General features: G+C 40.5%; 1 protein-coding gene across 1 annotated transcript; it reads right to left on the minus strand.

Annotated features, from left to right (window-relative positions):
• Nucleotides 1–651: 651 nt before the first annotated feature.
• Nucleotides 652–13259, minus strand: PECR (peroxisomal trans-2-enoyl-CoA reductase; the record flags this gene model as incomplete). The annotated part of the gene is made up of 8 exons (XM_079538769.1): nt 652–740; nt 858–969; nt 1441–1551; nt 3851–3947; nt 5334–5415; nt 6082–6247; nt 11116–11249; nt 13145–13259. The coding sequence occupies 8 exons, from the start codon at nt 13257–13259 to the stop codon at nt 652–654; spliced, it is 906 nt and encodes a 301-aa protein (XP_079394895.1).
• Between the last annotated feature and the right edge of the window lie 7109 nt (nt 13260–20368).

A 20368-nucleotide genomic window follows, 5' to 3' on the forward strand; every position in this document is an offset into this window, starting at 1 on the left:
CAAAAAGCACTGCAATATACACCACAACCTATGCTTCCAGATTTTGCTATGAAATTATCAAATCAATGCTGTTCTCCATGAGTGTATCATATACCTCATTATTTGATTATTCTATGAACAAATTTAAGTGGCAGCTGCTCATCTCCTTAAGTCACTTCATCTGCAAACAACTGGAAATATCTGATATGCTTCATTAGTTTGAAGCCGAAAAAACAGTATCCTGTTATTTAACCTACCACTGCTTTATTTTATTTCCTCCCATCTCAGATAAGTACTTGAATCAATCCTTCACATCACTGTGAGCATTCAGATTGTGGATGAACAGAAACAATATACTGCTAACAGCCACCACAAGGATTACTGATGCAGGTACCAATAACAAAGACTTATTCCCCTCCCCAAAATCATTCTGTGTAAATGATTCTGTAACATTCTGCACTGCAAATGAAGAATTGATTTTACACCTTCCAAGGACCAGCAAGCGTTAGAGATGTCCTGTGCACATTCTGAAGTTTTAAACATGAGGATGTGGGACAGTGAAAATCTATGCAGTTATGTGAGGGAAAAAAAATAAATCAGGTTACTGGTAATTGTAATACCAAGTTACAAAGTGAGATTATCAGCAACTGTGAAACTGGGAATTTCATGGTACTACAGCTTTGGCTTGAATTCACCAGAAATAAGCTTTTTAAGCATTTCAGAATTTCTTCCTTCTGGTGGTGGAGGCCATCTGTTGTGATCTGAGGAGAACAAAACAATGGACTTAGCTGATACAGAAAAAAAGCTTTTTCTTTTTGCATGCTCTTATTGCCCAACTTCAAACACATGAGGGGCATTATTCTTAGCCCATTTCTTACCTGGTATTTCTAAGCTACTGCCATATAAACTCTGGCCACCATCTATAACCATGGTTATCCCAGTTATGTAAGAAGCAGCCGGAGATAGCAGGAAACACACTGCAGGAGAAATCTAACAAACATGACAATTTTAATACTTCTTAAACTTCTGGCAATTGGTTATGCCCAGGATGTCTGTAAAAACAGACACAGGCAAGACACAGCTATGTTTTCTACTCAACTATGAAAGCCCCAACAATCTTGAAACCCCACTTCCAGCTACAAACACCAACAAGGTAAAAGCTGAGTAACAGCTTTCAAGTACTTTTAAGATACACTTTTTCACATTAATCTTCATTGTTTCAGACCTCCCTGATAAAAAAAAAAATAAAATTTCCTAAGAGCACAGGCCAACTATGGGACATGTTAGCTTCAAGAGCAAAATTAAAGTCTCCCAGTTGATACTACTGCACATTAGTGCAAGCTTTTCCCTTTCTTTATACTCCACCATTTCAAAATTAAGTCCTTAATGGTCTCCATATAAAGTGGTTTTAAAACAGAGACATAGAAATGGGAACATCACAACTGTTCAGAGATACATTACCTCCTCAGGAACTGCTGATCTCTTGGCAGGAATCTTTGGTATTCTCTTCAGCCACATATCTACACCCTGTTCTCCATAGTTGGCAACCGCAGTTTCTGAAAACACTGTTCCCTGTATTAAAGCAGAAAAAAAAGTTCAGTTCTTTCATGTGTTAAGTTGTGATCATTGTTAAATTATAAGCTTACTGGGGTTTTCTATGGGACTAACAACCCAAACAAGACTTTAATACAAGTTTTTAAATTGGATGAAAGTATAACTTATAAAAGAAGGTAATTGGACTGATAGTTACATCCCTGTTCAAATACACTAATTCACATTGTTTTAATTCTTCACCACCACACCAACAACTCTTAAACTCAACTGTTTTGAAACAACAAACATTTCAAATTAAATTGCAACAGAAGCTACAAGAACCCCAAGAACAAGTTCGTATTTTTGTTTATAGCCTGCAAGAATACCAGATTGACTCCATTGTGAATTACACAGGCATTTTGCAATCAGATTTCAAACTCTCCCTACTGAGATATCATAGAAGCCCCTGTTCTGATAGTTATAAAAACCATCTTAAATTCAATAGGGAGGATGTAGGCTATAGTAAGAGAAACAGAGGGTTCCACATTTGAGTTCCGACAGAACATTTTGGACTCAAGTTTAAACAAGACAACAATTTAATTTGTTCATTAAGAACATTTCAATATTTCTCTAAGATGTGAACAACTGTGTTTTCACTAAAACAACCTCATTTGTAAAACCAATTTATTTTTTCAGAATGCTTATTTCCCTCTATGTAGCCAATGAATATACAGATGTTATAATTAAGAAATATACAGGAAAGTTAGGCTAAACAAGTTATCACACCAAAGAAGAATGGATGGAAAGCTTACTCTTGTCCTGGGCTCGCTGAGAAGACTCTAAGGGGAGCAATCTCCAAAAGAGATCCTTCCCCAATGGTAGTCAGCTCTTAAATGGGGTCTAGGAGAGGTGGAGCCAGGTTCCACCCCTTCCAACAGCACAGAAGAATTGTCTTCACCTGTGCTCCCAAGGCTGAGCCATTGCTCACCTCGGGTGGTCAATCAGAGGTTCAGGCCATGATTCAGCAGTTCCCACAGACCCTCTCACCATACACTTTCCCTGCATGTTACTAGGCCCATGAGAGGCAGTAAGTTCTGCATGGTTAATACAAAGTACATTCACAAAGGTATCAAGTATAAATAACTAAAAAACAGATTTTTGTCATTAGCAGAGTTAAAAAATTAGCAAAAAAGCCAAACCACTCAAGTGTTTGCCTGCCAAAAGTCTCCTTTGACAGATGCTATAAAGTATAATTAGTATGATTCATTACGTAATTAGCATGCATTAAAAATATGCACACATACTAATGCTGTCCTAATTACTTATTTCCCAAAGTCTTGATAAATCAAAAAGCAAACAGGAAAAACAAGATAGCAGATCTTCATATTTAAGAAGTCAGAGTAGTCTCAGAGGCTATTTAGAAGAGCCATTTCCTGAGTCTCCCATCAAGCAATTTTGAAGCGTGCCAAGAGAAAGCAAACCAGGTGTTTTAGTGCAGGACATCTGCATACCCTGCTGTGGCTCCTACACTGGCAAAAAGATCTTCCTAGAAAGATACTAATAAATCTGAGATTTACAAAGCTGTGAGATAAGAAATTCTGAATGTGGAAGTAGATAGATTAAGGTTTAGTTTTTGAGAGAGCAAGTGTGAAAGAAAGAAACAGCCATTAAGAATGAAGATTACTTTAATCACACTAGACATATCTCAGACCTCAAAGCTGGGCCTGTATATAGCCTCTGTAACTGCTGCATCACAGGCTACAAAAATACAACTGGTCTTTACACAAAGTTACTTTGTTTAACAGCAACATGTCATCTACTTCCTCAAAAACACAGCAGGCATATTTTGCTGACCCACACAGCAGTGTCCTATCTGTGCGTACTTCATAAGGAAAAACATAAATATCAGATGTAAAAATGTGTTTTTATAATTTCTCTGAGCAAAAGTCAATGCTGTCTTTTCACCACTAAAACTAACCGAACTTGACAAGATTTAAACATTAAAAGGACACATTCAGAGATGCTCAACATAACAGCAAACACAGGCAGAAGCCACAAGCATACATGAACCATATTCAAAAAATTTAGTAAACCATTTTCCCCACATCTGTCTCGTTATCCAAGCAGTACAAAACACTCCCAAAGGCACTTGGGAAAAAAAAGGGCATGTATGGAAAGCATATGGGGGAAGCGTATGAAGAAACTACAAATTCATATTTAAAAAAAAAAATCCATAAACAGTCAGAAGCTCTAGGTTTTAGAATTCCTTTCAGTTTCAGAGTGTTAACCATAACCACATATGGTAGGAAGTTTAATTACATCATTTGCCATTACTTACAGGAGCAACACTGTTGATTCGCACCCCGCTGTGGGCCCATTCTAAAGCTAAAGTCTTGGTTAGGTTATCCACTGCTGCTCTTGCAGCTCCTGAGTGCCTATTGAGAAAAGAAAGCAAAAGCAGCACCTTTTCCCTCAGCTAAGTGCTCAATATTAATATCCCTGCAGCTTCACTAGGAAGTAGTAGTGTTCCATGTCTGGACCACCGTGATTTTCTAGTTCTTAAACCGTGAAGTCACTGTCAAATTTAGCAGACTTACACTATATAATTGACACTTCTGTAAGAAAATCATAAGAATCTAGTTTGAAAGTAGCCTTACTTAGCCATCCATACCTATATACAAGTTCTCTGGTGAACTTTTCCAAGTAACTTAGATTTTTTTAAATTATTATTCTTTGTTCAACACTCCCATATTCTATTCATAGTGACAATTCAGATGTATCCAGAGCATAGAAACTCAAACGACTGCAGCTTCAGCACCACCATGTGGATCTCCACATTTATTTCATGCTGCTAAGAATAAGCTAGTGAGAAATTGAGATTTTGAAAGATTTAACCCTGAATGAGGCCTAAGGAAGTTAATATAACACTGTTGAAATTCTATTCAAGAAATATATATAAAAACTCAGAGTTAAATTAGAAAAAGTAGTTTCAAAGAAGAAACTCAAAACTCAGAATTCTCCCCCTCTGGAAAATGCCAATGCACAGCATTCTCACCACTTCAAATTTTTATTTAAAATCAATATTTTCCGACAAATATTTGTCTTACACAAGTTAAAACTCTTTTGTTGGAAAAAGGTTCAATCAGAAGGCTTACATCCATTTTGAAGGTAAAAAAAACTGATGTGAATAAATTTAGTCAACGTCTGCCTATGAAGATGCTATATTTTCATGCAGATAGTTGTGATCATTTTTTGTCAGTATAGAAGAACCATAAACATGATTTTTTTGTACCATTCTCCCAGCCAAGAAAATAGCAGAGGAAACAACTGATTTCCTGCATCAGAGACCTTCTCCAATAAAGAGAGGTACAAAGAGGAAACATGTTAAAATGCTAGGTACGTTCCTCCTATTCCCCATCCATCTATACTGTAATTGTTTATGCCATCAAAATCTGACAGCAAGAGAAAAAACAGATGCCAAGTTCTTGCAAAGCCATCAGAACAAGTAAAGGTTTAATTTCAAGGCAACCAGTTCCACTAGCATCTCATTCCCAGTGAAAGCTTTACTAGCAAGTTTTGCTTCAGTTTCTTACAGAGTAGCAGAAATTATCAGAGATGTCCTTTACTCTTACAGTCTCTATTCAATTAATAAAAAGACTCACACACATGCAGCTCTCTCTGTTGATATTAACTACTATATTTCTATTACTCAGCTGCTGTGCATTGTATACCTTTCCAAAACACAGTATTTAGGAGTAAGGAATTGCTCTATGGGGAGAATAGAGGAAAGTGTAAAAAATATATATATATATGTATATTACGACATTCCAGGAAACCCATTTCTCACGGCAGCAGTAATGTTGACAATGACTCCTCCATGTTCCTGCATCCAGGCATTGTACACTGTGCGAAGGAGGAAGATAACCTATAAATACCTGAAGAAGTGCACACGAACAAACTTGCCAATTGGACACTAAATCTGGAGTCCAACTACAATTATGCTACAGACTTCCTGTGCATATTTAGATTCACAGTCTGATCTTCATATCACAACCTCATCACTGGATCAGTCACATAGCAGGTACAGTCTAAGTAAGGCTCAGTGATTGTCAAGGATACTTGTGGAAATCAAGACCTTGTGTCTCCCATGTAAATTACTTGCATTGACACTTTCCTAATACTATCTGAGAATCACATACTTTGAATTTATACCCATGGTGGGTGCAAAGACTTCTCCCGTGTTTCTCAGGAAATATTGGCCATCACAGTTAAGTGTTTTTCCCACAGACCTGTGAGTATCCAAACCAACAGATGCCTTCAAACCTTGCCTTTAAGCTAGAGATTATTCCTCCCCTAAGCATGCAGATGTCTAACCATGTATTTGTTTATATGAACAAATATAATGTACACTTAAAGATCCATATGACATTTGTGAAAACAAATATCCACTATCAAATAAGTATGTGAAAAAAGAAGATAGAACCTACATTTTCTTGCCTTCAGTTGTTACTTAAAAAAAAAAAAAAAAAAACAACCAAAATTCCATTATGCATAATGTTAAGTCCTCACCTGCTTTGCAGCAATAGAAAGTCCCTGTCAGATTTGTGTCTATCACAGCATTCCAGCCTTTAGCACGAATGGCTTCAGAAAGACTTGCAAATTGGCCCCCTCCATTATTCACCAGGAAGTCAATCTTCCCATGCAGATTCAGTGTAGTCTTCACCAAAGCTTCTACCTAAAAGAAAATATTTTTTTTAAGTGTGGCAAAGTGCTGATTAAGCTACATAACCAATCTCACTCTCAGACATTTTCTCTCATATGCATTCCTACACATAAGTACTAGCCTTCAAAGAGAGTAGAAGCTTAGTATGACATGCTTAAGCAGCCAAGAAAGATTGGATTGTACCTACATTTACTTAAGAAAACTTCCTGGTACAATGCAGGAGCTACATAAAATACCAGCTCTTAAAGAAGAGACCCTTCACTGTTGAGGACTTGTGAAAGTAAATTAAAAAAGTCTGCTATTTAAGATGCAGGGATATATTCTATGAGCAAAGGATTATCCGCATCCAGTGCTGGAAGGCAGCTACAGATTTCCTTTTATCTGACCCATATGCCTGTGTTCCTAACAGCGACTGCAGTATCTTCTATTAAGAAATTTACACAAGGTCCAACAAAATCCCCCCCAAAAAAGATAAACTAACTAAATTACGCTGCTAATCAGAAATCTTTCTGGGTTTTGTATTTTGTGATGGAACAGTTCTGACAACTAAGCAAGCTTGAATTACTATTTTTTCCCTTTTGTTAATACACGTGCAAAGTCCTTTTCTTTTACTCATTTCTCAGTATCTGGTGTAACAGCTGAGAAAGATGTAATGACTCATCAGAAATACTTGAGAGGCTGTCCTCCCTACCTAACCACATGTTTTAGTAAGCTTTTAAGATAGCATACCTCAGTTAAAATAAACTGAAAGCAGGCAGCAAGTTTTAAAGCTGTAAGAAGCATATAGAACCCATGTAATTGTAGAAGTCTTGTTTTGTAGACAGATGTGAAGGATGGAAAGTACAATAACAGCAAAGCCCTAGGCTACAACAAATGACAAAATGTTCAAAAACCCCAGCCACCAGCCCAAAAATAAAGAAGCTACTTACCTTCAGAAGACCTCAGATATACAAGAATGTCCAACAAGACATCCTTGCCTCCACTGCTAACCCTTAAATGAGATCTGGGAAGGAATAGATCCTGCACCACCCCTTCTTCTCACTCTGCATTGCATGCATTTGAGCTCCCTGGGTTGGCCCTGCCTTCCTGCCAGCTGCTCAATCACTCCTTCAAGCTGTAACTTAGCATTTCCGTGACAATGGGAAATAAGAAAAACTAAAAAACACACAGTAAACAGGAAGCTACTTCCATATTTGTGAAAATACTGGAGTTATATTGCTGTGTTGCCTTTTTTTTATGATTTTCCCCAAGGCTAGAAAAAATCCTGCTTTCTATTTTTGTATTGATATTGTTTCAGGCACTACACTCAGTTTACAAATGAAATAACTTTCAACAGTTAATGTATAACGTTTCTTGAATAGAAGCAAAAGCCCCAAAGCACTTTGCCTCTGTTTTCTGCAAGACAGTTATGTCCAAGTTACAAACAAATGCTCACCATTGCTGCTCTTGGCAAATGTGATAACATACACAATAGCCAGCACTGGATGTGAGAAAGTCTGCTATATCCCTCAGTTCTAAGATCTGACAGCTTTAAAAATAATAGTGTATGGGAACTGTTGATCATGGCCTAAACCTCTGATTGACCACCTGAGGCAAGCAAAGAGTCAGCTGTGGGAGCACAGGTGAAGGCAATTCAGCTGTGCTACTGAAAGGGGTGGAGCCTGGCTGCATCTCTCCTAGATCCCTTTTAAATGCCGACTGCAACTAAAGGAGGTTTCTTTTTTCTGGAGGTTGCTCCTTGTGGAGTTTTTTGTGAGCCTATAACACTGGTGAGGTTTTTCAATTATTTTTTCACTGTGATAATCTTATTAAGTCTAACTTCTGTGTATCTACTGATTGTATAGTTACCAACTGTTAATCTAAGATTATCTAAGTTACAAATACGAAGTAAAGTGTAAAGAAGTACTATTCTGCCTGTAAATTTAAAAGCTGAAAATGTGTTATGTGTTTCTTCTAACTGAATAGCAATTTTAGAAACTATGCACCCAGTGGCCAGAATTCTGCCATTTTGATAGTATTACAAAGCTAACAGACAAGGATGAAGCCAGAATAGTAAGAGATAAACAAAAAAAACCATGAAATGTCATTTTATGGGTATTGCCTGATCATGATCTAAGCCAATGATTGAGCACCAGGTGAGAAGGTGCATCTAACTCAAGGCATTCAGGTGCAAGGAATACATTTGAGCAGCCAGAAAGGATGGACTCAGGGTCCACCCCCTCCTCACCATCACTTAAGGGTTAGCAGCCAAGGAAGCAACATCTCAATTCAGACACTGTGTTCTTCTTGAGATGCTGCTGGTCCTTGGAAAGGGTAAATCACCTTCTTCTACCTAGCTTTTTAAACTAAATTTGAACAAATATCTTTATAAGCATGTTCCTATTCTAGTAGAAGGCGTTGTTGCTTTTCATTGCTTCATGTTCTCAAATCAGTAACGCCTGCCCTTGCATAAGAGCATTTGGAATGGCTAAGTATGTAAAATGGCTAAATACTTGTATTCTTATGTTAAAATGTAACAGTACAGAAACTGCATTCCTTACAGAACTTCCACAAAAAGCTTCCTGAATTTTCATAGCGATTTTTTTAGTTAAGAAAGACTTCAAAAGAAAGAAGTAAGAGCTGATGGAGAAGAACTGCAGTGAGTCGTGTTATGAGATTGACTCAAATGAAAAACTCAAGACTGCTCTCTACCTTATCCATCTGAATCCTCTCTATGAGGCATATGATGTAACAGTGGTTTAGAAGAATTTCCTTTAGCAAAAGATAACCAATAAAAGGTTCCCCAGTATAGCATGAAAAAGCTCTAGGAAAGTTCTGGTGTAATCACAAATGATTAGAACTTAAATATTAATGGAAGACAACAGTTCTGTGTTGAAACTGTAGGATAACAGGACAGAAAACAAGTTTCTCTAAATATATAAGCATAGCTACCTGTAGCACAGATAATGCCTGAACACTTCACAAAGCACTGTATAAGAAATGGCTTTGAGTACATTTAAAAGACTTCAAAGCCATTTTTTAAGCTATCACAGTTGCTCTGACAATTCCTTGTTTTTAAACAAGGAACACTATTTGTTTGGTACAGATATCTTCCTTTACCATCCAAGCCCTCTTCTATTTTATGTAACACTACTGTTAACTTATTTTCAAGTTAATGCAAAAATAAGATTCATAAGAAGGCTGTTAAGCATGCCAGACTATTCTCTGCAAGAAGACTTTGAGGAAAGAACCTCTTCTCTTTCCTGTTGCTTTAATCATGCAAGTTACCCTCTGACACCTGTCACAACCTATTATATCACACTGCTGATGCTGGTAAATACTAACTTAAAATTCACTCGTAGGTGAAGTGACATACTGCACAGCCTGAGGGTTCTTCTCCCTCAGGAAAAAAGTCTAAGAACATCATTGTGAATATTTTATGGCTTGAGCTGTTCCATGAGGGAGGAGTTTTTATTTGCTTTATGGTTGTACGTTAGGATACTTCCAGAATCCATGTAGCTTCTAAAGGTTATTAATATCTCTTTACGTTCTGGTAGATTTTAACAGAGGCTTTAAAAGGCTAAGAACCTAGTAGCAATCGATCAGCACTAGTGAGGCCGCACCTCGAGTACTGTGTCCAGTTTTGGGCCCCTCACTGCAAGAAAGATATTGAGGCCCTGGAACGTGTTCAAAGAAGGGCAACGAAGCTGGTGAGGGGTCTGGAACACAGGCCATATGAGGAGAGGCTGAAGGAGCTGGGAATGTTCAGCCTGGAGAAGAGGAGGCTCAGGGGAGACCTTATTGCTCTCTATAACTTCCTGAAGGGAGGTTGTAGTGAGCTGGGGGTCGGCCTCTTCTCTCGTGTCATTAGTGATAGGACCAGGGGGAATGGTTTCAAGCTACGCCAGGGGAAATTCAGGCTGGACATGAGGAAGTATTACTTTTCAGAAAGGGTGGTCAGGCACTGGAATGGACTGCCCAGGGAGGTGGTGGAATCACCGACCCTGGGGGTGTTCAAGGAAAGACTGGATGTTGCGTTGAGGGACATGGTTTAGTAGGAGCTATTGGGAATAGGTGAACGGTTGGACTGGGTGATCTTTTAGGTCTTTTCCAACCTTGGTGATTCTATGATTCTATGATTCTATGATCAGTGGAATGTTTTACAGCAGTTTTAAGCTAAGCCTGGCATGCTGTTGGATTCCTTAATGTTTAATTACACAGATAAAAATTGAAAGATGAATGCAGACTTCTGAAGAACCTGGATGAAGTACTTCTGCTCTTGATCTCCCAGTTTTTGTAATATAAGAAAGGAAAATAAAAATCTGGTATGACAATAGGAGAGCACTTACTAAGGACTGAGAGCAAAAGTTCTGCACACCTCAAGTTGCAACCAGAATGTGAAACATGGGTAGGAAAGTGGTATTTTTTCCCTTCAATATGGGCAAAACTGAAAACACAGGATACATCTCAGGTTTACTTGTGTCAAGACACAAGAATTGAGATCCTATGCTCTGACTTCTGTTTGAAGGAACGACTCCGAATGACTCCATCTTCACAAGTAACTACCCCCTCAAGAAATGACACAGAACCCCATGAAGTAGGCTCTGGGTCAGCTCTAAGAACATAACAGTTCCAAAGTGTGCTTCTCATAAAAAAAAAAGTAGTAGAAATGTGTGTAGTCAGAAAAAATCTGAGAGTAAAAATGCTTTCCTGTGTAGTTGCTAAATTACCTTCTCTTAGAATGCACAGTTTTATTTAGGTCATATCAAGTGTTTTACTGCAACTGTCTCCTGATCTAAGGTACTTCTGAGGCTCAGCAAGTAACTTTGGGGGTCTGAGGATTTATAGACACAATATACTCCTGATGTGTTAAGCCCCAGAAGAAGATTATTAGTTGTTACCTCCTCTTCTTTACGGATATTGCACTGTATAGGAGTCACTTTGGCAGGACTCATTGAAGAAAATGTATTATTCAGTTCTTCTGCAGTGGCTTTTAATCGGTCAAATTTACGAGCAGCAATAACAACACTGCAACCTGTGGAGAGAGAGAGAATGAAAAATCTTTTAGTTTACAGTCAAAATTGCAGTTACCCCAGGCTAATAGCATGAGATACGCTGTAGGATATGCATTGATTAGTCACTGACTGGAAGATACAATGAAGGAATTCTTGTGAGAGAAGAATGACTGATGTGAGATGCTTCTTAGCAACAAGATCCCAGTGTGCCATGCAAGGAACAACCAAGATAAAAATGGCTATATTCACTCTCCTTCCTGCAGAAGGGGAGATAGCCTGTGAGTTGCAGTCAGAGTAGCTTTCAGACATGACTTTGCAGCTATTTTTCAAGCCTGTCTCATTTCAAATTATGAGATTTAAAGATGTTTCAGCTGGTCTTGATTACAAAAACTTGCTTCTGAAACCTCAAAAATCTTCCTGTGACTCTATCCATAATTTTGACCAGGAGTGAGTAAATGTGATGCTCTGCTTTATAACCTACAGAGTCTAAGCATGATACAGTTGTGAGATTAATTTTTATCTGCAGACTACAGACAGCAGGAACAGAGGCTTCCCCAGGGCACTTCTACTTGCTGCGTAATCCCAGATCAGGAAGGAGAGGAAAAAAATGCTTAGGTGCTCAGACCTTTTGCTTTGCGTGCATGTAACTTAAGTACAAAATTACCAGTCAGCATTCACGTAACAAACGGACTAGTTTATTGTCATCAGAGGACTAAGGATAGACTGAAGTCTGGTGATTGTCACTACAGACTGAAACAGATCCCATCATATTAATCCCTAGTACAAATCCATTTGGCAAGATGGAAGGCCTCATTCCCACCTTCCTCCTGATATAGTCTTTGTATCCCAACAGAAGCCATCCATTCCTCACACTAGCTCTGGTGCTCCTCTGCTTAAACATAAATGAATTCAAAGCACTAAACCAGCCAAAAATGAAGTTAACATTTTGCCAGGTGTTTTTTTTTTCCTTTTGTTGCTATTTTGCAGTGGAATTTGGCCTCTCATGTGATTAAACAAACACCAGAAACAACTCAAAATATCTTGTGGGAGTAAAGAGCAGCAAGCTGTTCATTTGGCTCAGGCTCTCCTGAAATTATACATGAAATTTATGTTTAAAAAAAAAAAAAAAGCAAAACTTCTTTCCAGAAGGATGTGCTCAACTATGCATCTCCAAGAAAAGGGCCTTCACCTTTGTTCACCAGCCATCTTGAAATAGCACATGTGAAAGTGTTAGACTGAGGTCTCCTGTTTGTTTTTTTTTTTTTTTAGGTGAGGGTCTTGGTCACCTGCACAACAAACTGAGTTCATGGAGAGGCACATGTCATCGTCATCAGCAATTAACACTAAGCACTAACTTATTATAGCACTTCAGTGTTTATTTATAAACACACTACAGAATCATGCCCAGCAGAACAGTATTTTCGCTTGACGTGCTGATGTAGAATGAGGGCAGGTTGTGACTCATTAGGATGACTGCATCTACTGCACAAACTTCAGTGAAGTCTGTATTTAACAAAGAATGATCAGACCATTTCCTGTGACTGCCAAGGTGGGCAGGGGCAGATGCACTTCCAGACAAAGGGCTTAAATCTCTGCAAAAGGCTCTGAAGGAGGTGGATTATAAAAACAACGTGCATCGTGACCAGCTACTGCTCATCGGTATTTGTTGTCCAACCAGCCCTTCTTCCAAAAAAAAAACCAAAAAAAAAAAAAAACAACCGAGCATAGCCTGAAGTGCAAGGCATACGTGGAAATGGTTCCCAGCAGGAGTGACCTACGCCCCGTAAGCTCACCACAGACCCGCTCACCGAGCGCTACGACCGCCGGACGCCCTAACACCCGTTAACCCGAGACCCCCACGGCCCTCAAGGCCCCCACCCCCGCATCCCCCCGTCTTCGCTTCACAGCCGCCCACCTAACGCCAGCAAGTCGGCGGCGATGGCCTTGCCGATGCCGGTGCCGCCGCCGGTGACGATGGCCACCCGCCCGCTGAACAGCCCGGCCGCCAGCAACCCGCGCCGCGCCGCCATCTTCCCCCCTCGCACGCAGCGGGCCGCCGCCGCCCCGACACGTGACGCGCCGCCCCGCCCGCACCGGGGCTGAGCGCCAGGGACGGCGGCGGTGTGCGGGGCCCCGGCGGCTCGGGAGGGAGCGGGCGGCGGCGGTGCCGCTCCGGGGCCCCGCGGGCGGAGCGGGCAGGTAAGCGGCTGCGGGTATCCGCGGGGCGGGCCGCGGCACCTCCTCGTCCCCAGGGTGGCCCCCGGTATGTCTGGCGGCAGGACTGCGGGAGGAAGCGGTGCTGGCGCATCGGCGAGCCGAGCGGAGCATCCCGGTGACTCGTGGTCGCCCGTGCCTGCTGCCTCCCTGCAACAAAGCCCTCCACCTGCATCCGTCCGTAGCGCGCTGGCTTTAAAGTCAGCGTTTTATTGTGTTGTAGTCTATCGCGTTGTGCTTCATTTCTATTTATTTGTGAAGAAAGTGTACTTTTCCCAGCACTGCGTGTTCTTCCATGTTGTCTCAGGTCTCCTGGAGCAGGAGAGCTCAGCTGCAGCATACATACATGCATCCCCAACATAGCCATTTTGTGCTGTGGTGTTTTCTTGTTCAAAAATGCATGGTGAGCTCAACTGGCACAGAGGGCAGTCAGCATCTGTCCCACGATGAGGTGGCAGAGCATCTTGGTGCTTTGCAGGTGACTTTAACTAACGCTGATGTGCCCAGGAGTGTGTGAGTGATGTGTGTGAGTGATGTGTGTGAGTGATGTGTGTGAGTGATGTGTGTGAGTGATGTGTGTGTGTGATGTGTGTCCTTCCATGCATCTCCTCTGTCTTTTTCAATAGATATTTAAAAGTGTATCCTTCAGTTGCATCCTGTCACTTTTCCCTTAGGAGAGGTGGAGAGAGAGAATAGAAACATGCATTGATGAAGTGGGAGATTTGCTGTGTCTCTTCTGTTTTTCTCATTTGTTAAGCTGTCTTATTTATTTTTGCCATACTTTAAATCAAAGCAAATTGCAAGATAACGCCTTTATTCAGTAGTTTGGTTTCAAAGGAAGGTGAATTCCCTTCTTTTAAGTGTGTAGAAAGAGAGGCATGAAGAAGTTGCGGCCTGTCCATGCTCGCCCAGCAAAGGATGAGAAGCCAGAAGCAGATCTCTGCATGGTGACTTAGCCTGGTGAGGCACCAAAGCTGCCTTCCGGATGGGTTAAAATGTGCAGAATACTTTGATGTTCTAAACGTGTTACTTACTGGAGGCAAGGCATGGTGGATGACATTGCAAGATTTTTTCCCCCCTCTTTCAATCATCTTCCACAATCTGGAGGTTCCACAGAATCCCCATTAATTGTCTCTGGATGCCCTACATATTTAAAGCAGGCTGTAGCAGAGAGATCTTTAATTAATCCCAGGGAGAAGCATTCACTGGTACTAGTGAACTAGATCTTTCAGCCATGGGCTGACAGGGAAAATCTGGCTGGGTACTGTTTGTAGTATTTGCTTGTTAGATTTCCTGGAGAGCCCAGTCAGAGGGTTTTTCTTCCACATTGAGATAAGTAACTCGTTTCCCATGAGGTTTTGGAATTTCTCAATAGCCATGGAAATGCCATAAAGAAGAGGCTTAACACATTAGGTAAGGTTCCGTGAGTGATGGGCAGGAGGATAAAGGGGAAAGGAATAAAGGGGGCAAGAAAAGGAGGCAGCCATTCCTCAGCACTTAGCCCTTTCTGGTAGAAGATCGATTCACAAACAGCTGAGCTGAGATAACCAATTTTCACAGATATTTTCTGTAAGTCAGTGGTTCTCACAGTGTTGTGTGGGTTGGCTTTAAAACAAGGATATCTTTGTGTGAGTTGGTTGTATGTCTGTGTTTTAAATTCAGAACGATTTAAGCTGAAAAGAAGAAAATCTTATTAGCTGAAATCAATTTTAATCTTCTCTTACACTTGTACTTTCTTATTCACAAAGGAATGTTCATTTCCTTTTGCTGGTTCCATTAAAGTGTGATGGTTTGTCACTATGCAGCCATAGCAGTAAAGTCAGTAAGCAGAAAGCTATTCCTCTATGTTATTCTATAAATTTAGTGTTTGGATTCTTAATTTTTGTGTATTAGGAAATAGTGTCTGATTAGACAGATGTTTGTTCTTTTTTTTTCTGACCTTAAGTATGTCAGGTTGTATCTGGGAGAAAGTAAATCTGCATGTAAAACCTCAAAGCATTTTTTTTTTTAATGCTAAAACCTACTTATTCTTTTTCCTTGATGTATCTATCACTTAAACATTAACTGTTTGAAATTAAAATGACACTCTTAGGAAAAAGAATTCATCAGTAGTTGTTTTTTCCGTTTGTCAGCTCTTCAGAGTTGTGCAATTAGCACATCATTCTTTAGCATCTCCTCTTGTATTTATAGATTGACAGGAAAAACTAGCTCTCCTACTTTTTTCAAAACCCATGTTGTCTCAGCTTTGAATGAACTAGTTCAATTTGTTGAGATGAATAGGAAACTCTGCATTTTTAGAAAAGGCTGCTTTTGTCCAAAGCCGATTTTGTGCTTTGCCAGCCTATGGCTCAGCTATTCAGCTGATGACATCTGCCAGTCCAGCACTCTGCCACGCTTTAAAAATCCCAGCAGAACATTTTCTGCTTTAATATTCCTTATAGCCTGCAGTCCTTCATGCAGTTTTGTGCAGTCACTCTGTGCCCTCCAACAGCTCATAATCTATGTTGGCAAGGGGGAAGGTCTCAGAGTCGTTAGATACCAATCTGATTGCAGGCTCCAGACAGGACAGAAACCTCAGCGGGATCCAAATCCTGACCAGTAGTACCACAGAGAGGTAAAAGCAGAGGAGATTTAATCAAAAATATCCTAATGCTAGAAATAAAACCTTACACTCAAAGGTGGTTTATGACATAGAGTTTCTGGTAGTTATCCGGCAGAAAAAATGCCAGGCTCCAGCTCTGGCTGCTGCTGCTTTTCCAGGCCCCACTCCCACGGATGCCTCTGGTTTATGTCTTTTGTCTCTTGGGATACCAAATTACACGAAATATAACAACAAGCATTTCTACCCTGCTATGCTTATTACAAGAAATATCTGGACCGAGCCCAAACTGAATGAAAAATAGTATGAGTTTCTGTGCCCTTACCTCTGTGGATTCTTCTATGGGAATCACACAAAGGGCCTCTTCAGAAGTCCCTGCCGCTCTCACCTCCTGTCTATGCATTCTCTGCTGTGGTGGTTGTTTCTTTTCATCATCTCCTGCTGGCACACAAGAGCCTTTCGTGACTTCTGGCTTCCTGGGCAGTCCCACGTTTGATGGTCCGGTTCTCTGGCCAATCCATCTTTTCATGAGTTTCCCCACTGGGAAGGGACTTTGCTCTCCAGAATATCTTGAGGGCGGCAGTCTAATTAGGAGATAGTCAGGATTTTTCAGATTACATCCTCTTTCCTCAGTATCCCTAGGAATTTCACTTCACTGATTAAAAAGAAGAAGAGGAGACACCATACTGAAAGTAGAGTTTGTAATCACACAAGATGTAGAGTACCAGTATCAAATAGCTTGAAATTGGTATGTAGCTACGTGTTCTAAATAATCACACACCCCACTGACACCATATGATATAGTAGCATTCATTTGTCTGCAATTGAAAGTGCTGCATTTTTAATATGCTGGCATCATGGATCTGTGTCTGCACTTGTATCCAATTGAGAGTCCCCTGAGCCAACTAATTCCTGCTGCTGGAGATACTGTCTAAGTATCTTAGATTATATTTACTGTGCAATGCATTAAACAATCCTGAATCATCCCCAGGAGACCTTCCAGTTCTCTCTCTCTCTCTTTGCCTCTTTAGCATCTCCCGGGATGCAGCTGGGTGTTGCTCAGATAAAACTCTGATCTGAAGCCCCTAAATATCCTGACCAAATAAGAACTCAAAGATGTAGTTTTGTGCAAGTATTTTTCAGATAATCCTTGCTCTGTTGTTACTCTTTTCTTGGCATCTGCTTAGATGCCCAGAGGAAGCACAACACTAATTTGGTGTGTGGAGGAAGCTCATGGTGCATCTTCAAATCCTGCTTAATATAAAGCCTTCTGACTGAAGATGTATCACAAAAACAGATGCTATGACAATCTCAGCCTGGGGCATTGCTACGGAAGTAGGATGTGGGTGTAACTGACTGGTTTCTACTCATCTTATGGTACCATATAGCCCAACAAGGTCCAGATAAATAAGCCAGGAATTACAACAGGCATCTGTTGTTTCAAGGTGCAGGATGACCCACTTTGGGCAAATGCTTAAGTGAGGGGTAGCTTAGGGGAAGACAGTGAGCACATTTTTTTTTTTTATTTAGAGATTTTGGGACATCTTTTAAATTTATTCGAGATGCAGATCTAAACCATTGGATTGCTTTGAGGATTTCAGACCATCCTCCATTTCCAAGTCATGGTCCTTTTAAAGTCTTGGTTTCTTTAAAAGACTCTCATACATGTGCCATGCATTGAATTTTTCACAAAGTATAATTAACATAAAGAAACAGATCTCAACCCTGGAAGTACTGGGAAGCTTTGGGTACTTTTTTTTCATTTCTCATTCTTCTAGCTATCTGGACAAAGAACGAGGAGACAAGGGAGATGCAGCACTTGAGATGTTTGCTCTTGATAAAGGTAGACCAGCAGAGTTTGGGGATTTGTAATTAAGTGTAGTGAAAACACTAAGTCACGGCTTGAACCAGTGATGGGCACCTGGTGGGAAGGCAGGGGCAACTCAGGTGCATGCAATGCATTGAGTGACTGAAAGGGGTGGAGTCAGGATCCATCCCTTCCCAGGCTTCATTTAAGGGTTGGCAGCGTAGGTGAGAGTATCTTGCTGGAGGTCTCTGCCTATCTGGAGGTCTTACAGGCCTTCTGAATGTAAACAGTGTTTTCTCTTATTTCTGCACTTGTAGTTGTATCTGAGTTTATCATTTGCTGTGGCCTGAGTCCTTGCTGCTTGCTTTCTTGTGCTTTCCATAGTGTTGCAGTTAGTATGCAAGAAAAATGATCAGGTAATTTTTTAAATATAAAAATGTATAGCTATGCTCGTATCCTGTTTCCTGGACTTCAGTAATGCTGATCTACACAGCAGTTATTATTCCCTGACATTTGGAAAAGTTATGAAACAGCGGGGGGGGAGGGCATTTTAGAGAATCTCTTTTATGAATTGGATCTTGATTATTTTTATTTATTTATTTATTTATTTATTTATTTATTAAAGTCTTTGAAAATGTCATCCTAAAGCAATTCAGTGGAAAGCTCCTCTTCCCTACTTTTGTTTTAATTTTGGCTGTATCTGTAGAAAGCCATCAGTAACTGTTTGGGTGTTTCACATAAAGGACGGAGGAGGGCAGGGAGAGAGATGGTCCTGAGCTAAGCAGCATGGCAGCACAGTTGGTGAACCATCCGTTTGAATCCGAGTGACTCTATTCTTGCTGAACTGCAGCTTCAGCATAGTTGCATCTGTGCTGGGCAGGTTCTTGTTACCAAGTGCTGTGGTCCAGAAGCTGCTCAGCAGCCTTAGTGTGGGACAGCACTAGCACAAATCCTGCCTGTTGACAGGCAGCCATTTGCCTGTGATAAATCAGGATGCTTGTATGTGTGGACTGTGTCACTTGCCTCCTTTTGCTTTTAGCTTGAGCTTTTAGCACTTCCAGATCCTGAAGGGTTGGCAAGGAGCCCCACTAGCAAATACCCATAAAGGTTTTGGTGGTAGAGGTCATCTAACTACGTTATGCTCTCTACTCTCACGCTTAGTGGTTTTGGCAGTCCAGCTTGAATTTTGCAGCTTTGATTCAAAGTCCAGCTTTGAATCTTTGATGCATGCTCAGGGGTATGGTCTTCTTTTTTTATTTCCTGTCTCTCTTTCCATAAGAAATAAAAGTGCTTTGAAGCTTGTGGATTAAGTGAAGAGAGGTGTGATCTATGAGCTTTGCTGCTTGCTTTCTCCTACTCTGCTGGGAGACCGTAAGCAGGTGTTTCTCTTTGTGCCTCTTGCTATTCTATGCAATCACTTAAGTGGTGTTATGATGGGCCATTGCTATAAGGTGTCTTTTTCCTCCACTTCCTTCTTCTGGATGTGGCCACGTGGCAAATGTGATGAGAGGATTTGTTTAGCTGAAAATAATGTTTTACTTTCTTCTAAAATGCAAAAGGCTTGTTACCAGAAAGATAAATCACCCTGACGAGTTCATTGCAAGCTGCACAGCTGCAACTACTAGTAGGAAGGAGCTCTTCTCACCTTGCCTTCTCACAGATCGTTCATCACTGCCTTGCTGTTTGCTAGGTTGAAGTAACTGTGATCTAGTTTGTGCCATTTCACCTTGAAATAGAGATAAGCATTGTCCTCAGTTTCAGCAGGGTATGGTGAGGATGTATATGTGAAAGATCATTTCAAATCGTTTAGGTGAGCCCTATTGTTTGGCTCTTTCCTAGCATAAAGTCTGAATTAAATGTGCTTTCTTATATAGGTCTTACCATGCTTTTTATAGGGTTTGAGTATGTATGTCCTGCATTGGACCACTTCGTTTTGTCATAACGGGATTGATTGATGGCAGATATGCCCCAAACAGATACCATCTGTTTTTCATGTGTACGATCTGACAGCAGGCAAACACTTCAAAAATATTAGGAATTGAAACTAACCTTTTGGTTAATGTGCACTTATGAAACACACATATAAAATCAGAAGCAGTGTTGGGGATGGGGAGGGTATGGAATGAAGGGAGCAACCTATGGTTGGAGAGCTCTCTCAAGACAGATGTTTGGTGTAAACTTTCCTTGATCTCTTCCCTGTTCTGGGTAACCATCAATGTTAAGTCACAGGTTGTTTTTTGTTCTTGCAGATAACTCCAATGGGATGTGCATGAAGATATGGTGCCAGTTCTTATGAGTGTTATGTGATTATAAAAATAAAGATCAATGTTCTTCATTACTCTTTATTTTTTCCTCTTATGTCTCCTCTGAGCAATCAAAAAGATCACTCATGCAGTGGCAAGGATTTAAAATCAAGGATTTTGTGGTATAATGCTTTCTTCCTGTCTGCATTCAAACTGGATAATTTCTCTTCTATTAGTAGCAGCTGAAAGCCATTGGAAAAGCTTCTTTTGACCTCA

The sequence above is a fragment of the Tetrao urogallus genome, assembly GCF_951394365.1.
Source record: "Tetrao urogallus genome assembly, chromosome: 8".
Taxonomy (NCBI): domain Eukaryota; kingdom Metazoa; phylum Chordata; class Aves; order Galliformes; family Phasianidae; genus Tetrao; species Tetrao urogallus.